Consider the following 5,996-nt stretch of genomic DNA (forward strand, 5'->3'; position numbering starts at 1 on the left):
AAATAAAAACTATATAGCAATATCTCTCATGAATATAAATGCAAAAAATTCTCAATGATATATTAGCAAATTGAATCTAACAATGTATAAAAATATATATATACACCAGCTTTGTATCTGGTTATTGAAGACAAGAAACATCCTAACTCCCTAAGTGACTACATGTTTATATCACACCAAAATATATCATGTTTCCAGGCTGAATTTGGAGGGGGATGGGATACCATTCAGCGTATTATGCTACCTATTAAAACAATTATCACTACTACTACTACTATGTGATGGTTAAGTGCTCCCATCCAGAATCTAGTCCAGAGTCTTATTCCTTTGTCACTAGAAAACCAAGTTCCACAGCAGAATTCTCAACTGCCATAACCCTTGGGTACAGAAGACAGCTATAAATGTACTTCTTAAAGTTGTTGGTGACCACCTCAAAAGTATCCCCTGGACACTCTCAGAGGATATATTCAAAACTCTCAACAAATTATAACATAATCTGTAGTGCCCTCACAAACATTCTGTAAATTTGCTTCCAGTTAACTAATTTGAATCTGGGCCATCTGATATATGAGGCCACACTACTAAGCTATTTTTGTAATCTGTATGTACTCTTCTTTCAGCTTTTGAAAAAAAATTAATAATACTATGAAGTAGTTGCTGAAGATTTTACTGGGTATTAGAAAATTAACCTGATATTCCAGGTTGTCTCATAAAAGAATTCTACGATGAAATTTCCAAAATGGGGAATTTTGCCTAAAAAGATTTAAGATTCAGTATGTTTAACCTCAGGAGAAATGTTGAACCTTAAAACTGGAAGATATAATAGGATCATATTTATTTTTAAACATGAAAGGAGAGGAAAACATAAAAGACATTTTATTATGTATAACTCCAGACTATAAAATAAGAAATACAATGTGAAAATTATAGAGAAGCAAATTTCATTTCAATATAAGAATACAATTTCATTTTGAACAGGTAAAGTTTCCAAAACATACTGTGTTGCTCTACACGCTGGTCGGTTTCCCGGGCTAGGAGGCTAAAAAAACAGGTTGCTTAATTGGTTGAACCTAGAATGGTGTTCATAACTGAAGTAGATCCATTGTTGATCAAGATTACAGCCGAGGTCACTGTCTTTAACATTTTTTTCAATCTCAATTTAGTTCTTTTTTTTTTTGATTGAATGTTTCTTCTAAATTCACAACTTATTATTGCCACTATACATTTAAAGGCATGGTTAAACTCAAGTTTGGGAGGAAGAAGACAAACTTTCTCTCTTGGTGAACAGAACCCTAAATTGCATTCAAAGAATTACTAATTGTTTAAGTATTTCTTTATTAATTTGATTATTTTCTGCTTATGTGACTATTAAACAATATTTAATTTATTAAATAAATTACATTTCTTTCAAAAATTATATTGATATAACTGAGTACATTTATTAATAAAAGTAATAAATAAAGAAAGGAAAAGAAAGAACAATAAACATGAATCACTTGCTTTGCTTCCCAAAAAATAACTGTGATGAGAACCAATTCTTCTCGTTAAATAAGAATATTTTTCAACCCAAGGTGAGAGGAAAACATCCACTTATACCAACATATCTGTAAATGTGCTTGGGGATTGGAATTCATTTAAAAAAATTAGGGTGTTCTATGTGCTAGTTAAAATGTGGCCCACACCTCTAAATAAGCAATTAAATATATAATCACATTATTGGTAATTAATTCTGAATAAACTAGCCACAGGTTTTGAGCTCTTGGATTAAGGACAATAAGTTACCTTAAGACAGCATAACTTTCTAAACACTTGTGTTTACAGTGGTGCTTAGAGAAAGCATCACTTGTGCTCTTGTGAGTTATTTAGATCTTTCGCAGACTCAGGATTTGACTACTTAGCCTCCTCATTGCCACCTTCATGTCTTTGTTCCTCAGAGTATAAATGGCAGGATTCAGAATGGGTGTAATCATAAAGTCCAAAATGGCAAGAAACTTATCCACTGGTACTGTGGGAAATGGCCACATATAAATAAAAACACAGGGTCCAAAGAACAAAACTACCACAGTAATGTGAGCTGAAAGAGTTGAGAGGGCCTTGGACAAACCACCTGAAGAACGTTTCCATACGGAGACTAGGATGAAGATATAAGAAATAATCAATAAGATGAAGGTGCCTGTGGATATGAACCCACTGTTGGCAGTAACCATGAACTCCATTCTGTAGGTATCTACACAGGCAAGTTTGATGAACCAAGGAAGATCACAGTAAAAGCTATCAATCTCATTAGGACCACAAAAGGGCAAATGAACAACAAAAGCCAACTGGGCTACTGCGTGAATGAGACCAATAACCCAGGCACCAGACAGAAGCAAAATGCACATCCGTGGGCTCATGATGGTCATGTAGTGGAGGGGCTTGCATATGGCCACATAGCGGTCGAAGGCCATGGCTATGAGCAGCACCATCTCAGATCCACCCAGGACATGGAGGACAAATATCTGGATGACACACCCCTGGAATGATATGGTATTGTGCCCAGAGTAGAGGTCAGAAATCATCTTAGGAACCGTTAAGGTAGAAAGGCACAAATCAATAAATGAGAGGTTTCCTAAAAGGAAGTACATAGGGGAATGTAAATGAGGGTCAAACGTTACTACAAACACAACAAGAATGTTTCCCAGAACGATTATTACATAAAACACTGTAGAGATGGCAAGGAGGAAATGCTGCACTGGTCTGTAAGTAGAAAGTCCCAGGAGTACGAATTCAGTCACCACAGAGTAATTTCCTTCATGCATTGGTTTTGTCTGTGTAAACTAAAAGACCACAAACAAAATAAGAACAAAGGAATTTATCAGAAATAAGTATTGAAAGAAACTTATTTAAATTTTTTTAAATATGGTATTAAAAAAAGAAATCTTCCTTAGTAACCATAAGATGTTTTTAAAATTTTATACATTCATTTATCCATTCAAGTAATATCTGTAGTGAGTATCTACTATATGTCTGGAACTCTGCCAAGTTCTGAAGTAAAACACTAAACCTGGCTTCAGGAGGTTTATAGGTTAATGGGGAAACTAGATATTAAATAGCTTTAAATGCAGATAAAACTCTGATAATTAATATGAAGAAAAAGAACAGAGTACTATGAGAAAAACTGACCCATCACAGAGGTACCTGCTCAGACTCTGCTATAGGGAGTTACTACTGAAGAGTAAGTGGAGTAGTCCAGACTTTGGAAATGCCATGTACAAAGACCCTGAGACAGGAAGGTCTGTGAGGTAAATGGCTGAACAACTGAGATGAAGCTGGAATAACAGTCTAGAAATGATGGAGTTTTATATCCGTAAGAACTTTGCTTTTTATCGTAAGGGCAGCAGAAAAATATCAAGAATTTTAAGCAGTGGCTGATCATATTTCTATTTTTAAATAGTTATAAAGGCTTCAATGTAAAGAATGAAATGAGTGGACAGGGTAAATTATTCAACCAATGATGTTTGCACAACAGCTAAAACTTTGAAAAATGTAGATTTTTACATTTTGAAAAATGTAGATTTTGTGTCTCAACACAAACTTAATGAAGTTTTAAATGGATATTTAAATATTATAAACAAAAAGAAAGTATAGGAATATTTTGGCAAAGATTAAGTTGGAAAATTCAATCTAAGCATATCCCATATTCACAAATCATGGAGGAAATAATTGAAAAAGTATCCAAAATATGTCACATTTTTATGTATGCTTATATATAGATAGATACATAAATATAATGCATATAGATATCTTCACAGGGAGACATAAGCACTATAAAAATTAAATTAAAAATGAACTGTAGGCCGGGCGCGGTGGCTCAAGCCTGTAATCCTAGCACTCTGGGAGGCCGAGGCGGGCGGATTGCTCGAGGTCAGGAGTTCGAAACCAGCCTGAGCAAGAGCAAGACCCCGTCTCTACTATAAATAGAAAGAAATTAATTGGCCAACTAATATATATATATAAAATTAGCCGGGCGTGGTGGCGCATGCCTGTAGTCCCAGCTACTCGGGAGGCTGAGGCAGCAGGATTGCTTGAGCCCAGGAGTTTGAGGTTGCTGTGAGCTAGGCTGACGCCACGGCACTCACTCTAGCCTGTGCAACAAAGCGAGACTCTGTCTCAAAAAAAAAAAAAAAAAAAAAAAAAATGAACTGTAGAAAATCATTGTAAGACATCAGATTATTAACATTTTTCAATAAAATTAGTCTTCCAAATAAATATAGACAAAAATGTGTGGTACACCAATTTAAAAATGAGCAAAACATATAAAGACTAGAGACTAAAGAAGAAAACCTAATAGTTGATGATCATGAAAAGTAAACCTATCCCTAGTAGTCAAAGAAACATGAACAAGATAGCACTGGGGTACATTTATTTTACTTAATAAATTTGCAAAGATTTTTAGAAATTGATGATTAATTATGGATGAGGCTGTGAGAAACTAGACACTCTCATACATTGACAATGATAGTGTAAATTGATATAATTTTATAAAAGGCACATTCTAAATAGATATCAAACTTCAACCTCATATATAGAAACAAAACTTAATACTATGAAAATATGTGAATAATATATATTTGAGCAAAAAGAAGTGATTACAAGATAAAATATACAGGAAGTCCATTTTCAAAAATTGTGTATCTAGGAAAAAATAGATGCTTTTCTTTAATGCTTATCAATATAGTGTTAATCTCCAGGCTTATATGTATTTATTAGTTTGAATCATATAAAATTGTTCTTTCAGTAGATCCAAAGATGGTCAAATATTAATTTTATAGAATCTAACCTGTTAAATTATTTTTTTCTTACTTAATTTTCTAAACTACTTTATCTTTAAACAACCAAACCAAATTATTGATGCTTGTTTCACATCTGAATTGAATACCATAAGTTTCCCACTTGCATGGCAATCACCACGCTCTCCTGCAGAACCTCACCGCTGACAAACATTCATTCTCCCATCATCCCCCCCCCCCCCCGACCCCGTGCTGCTGCTCCACTTCAAGCCCAGGCTCAACCCTGCACTGCCTTAGCAAAAAAGTAGAACAAACTGGTGGACCCATTATAGTCAAAAGTGGACGTAAGTGTAGCTAGACCAGCCAGGAAGAGGCATCCTGAGCGTTATAGACATGAAGCAGATATTGCAGCCAAAAGGAAACACTGTAAGGGTGATGCTATGAGACCCATCCTGTGGGCCATGGATGGAGAACTTTGTAGACAGTAAGTGGAAGACAGTAAAGAAAGACAATGGAAGACAGTGGAAAAAAATTAGAGCGAAATTGAGCAAGAAAAAAGGGGACAATCACTGAGGTGAATGACAGTGGACGTGGCATTTCAAAGGACTTATAATTAAGTCTCTATCTAAAGGTCTGATAGTACAATGCAAGAGTTTTGAAAGAGACATATTCAGGAATACAAAAAATATACATTCAGTATAGTCCCACTGAAAAAAATGTTTTAAAGACCAAAAGAAATGTTAGTAAAAAAAAAAAATACTCATAGATTTTTAATAGTAAGAAAATTGAGTGATTTATTTTTGTTTGCTTATTTTCTTTATTTTCTAAATGTTACAAATTACTTTATTAACATAAAATGTCTTCATTTTATATAGTTTAATAGGAAAGGAAAATTATCAACAGAGTATTACGGTTGGTAGAAAGGTCAATATGTATTAACACCACAAGGAGGAGGTCTAATTTTCAAAAGTAGGAAGGCATTCACAGGTAGCTCACAACAGAAACAGTACCCCAGACAAACGGGAAATAAGTATATTTATTGACATTCAGCCTCATCAGTCATTAGGAGCTTCATGGTTTTTTGTTTTATAATCAACAGGGAAAGAAAATAGAAAACCAGAGAGAAATAAGAAATTAGTGAAATCTTAGTATTTTCAAAGTCTCAAAATAAAAGGTACTTTTATACACCATTCAAGGAATTACAAATTTACACTATTTATTATAATT

The 5,996-nt window shown here is 34.1% G+C and overlaps 1 protein-coding gene across 1 annotated transcript; it reads right to left on the reverse strand.

The window, feature by feature from the left end:
- Nucleotides 1–1,862: 1,862 nt before the first annotated feature.
- Nucleotides 1,863–2,798, reverse strand: LOC105864584 (olfactory receptor 4F6-like). The gene has a single exon (XM_012752561.2). It carries the CDS (start codon nucleotides 2,796–2,798, stop codon nucleotides 1,863–1,865), a length of 936 nt encoding a protein of 311 aa, XP_012608015.2.
- Between the last annotated feature and the right edge of the window lie 3,198 nt (nucleotides 2,799–5,996).

The sequence above is a fragment of the Microcebus murinus genome, chromosome 6 (assembly GCF_040939455.1).
Source record: "Microcebus murinus isolate Inina chromosome 6, M.murinus_Inina_mat1.0, whole genome shotgun sequence".
Lineage (NCBI taxonomy): Eukaryota > Metazoa > Chordata > Mammalia > Primates > Cheirogaleidae > Microcebus > Microcebus murinus.

Coding starts and splice junctions, on each gene's coding strand:
- LOC105864584 (XM_012752561.2), bottom strand. CDS start 2,798: ATGCATGAAGGAAATTACTCTGTGGTGACTGAATTCGTACTCCTGGGA.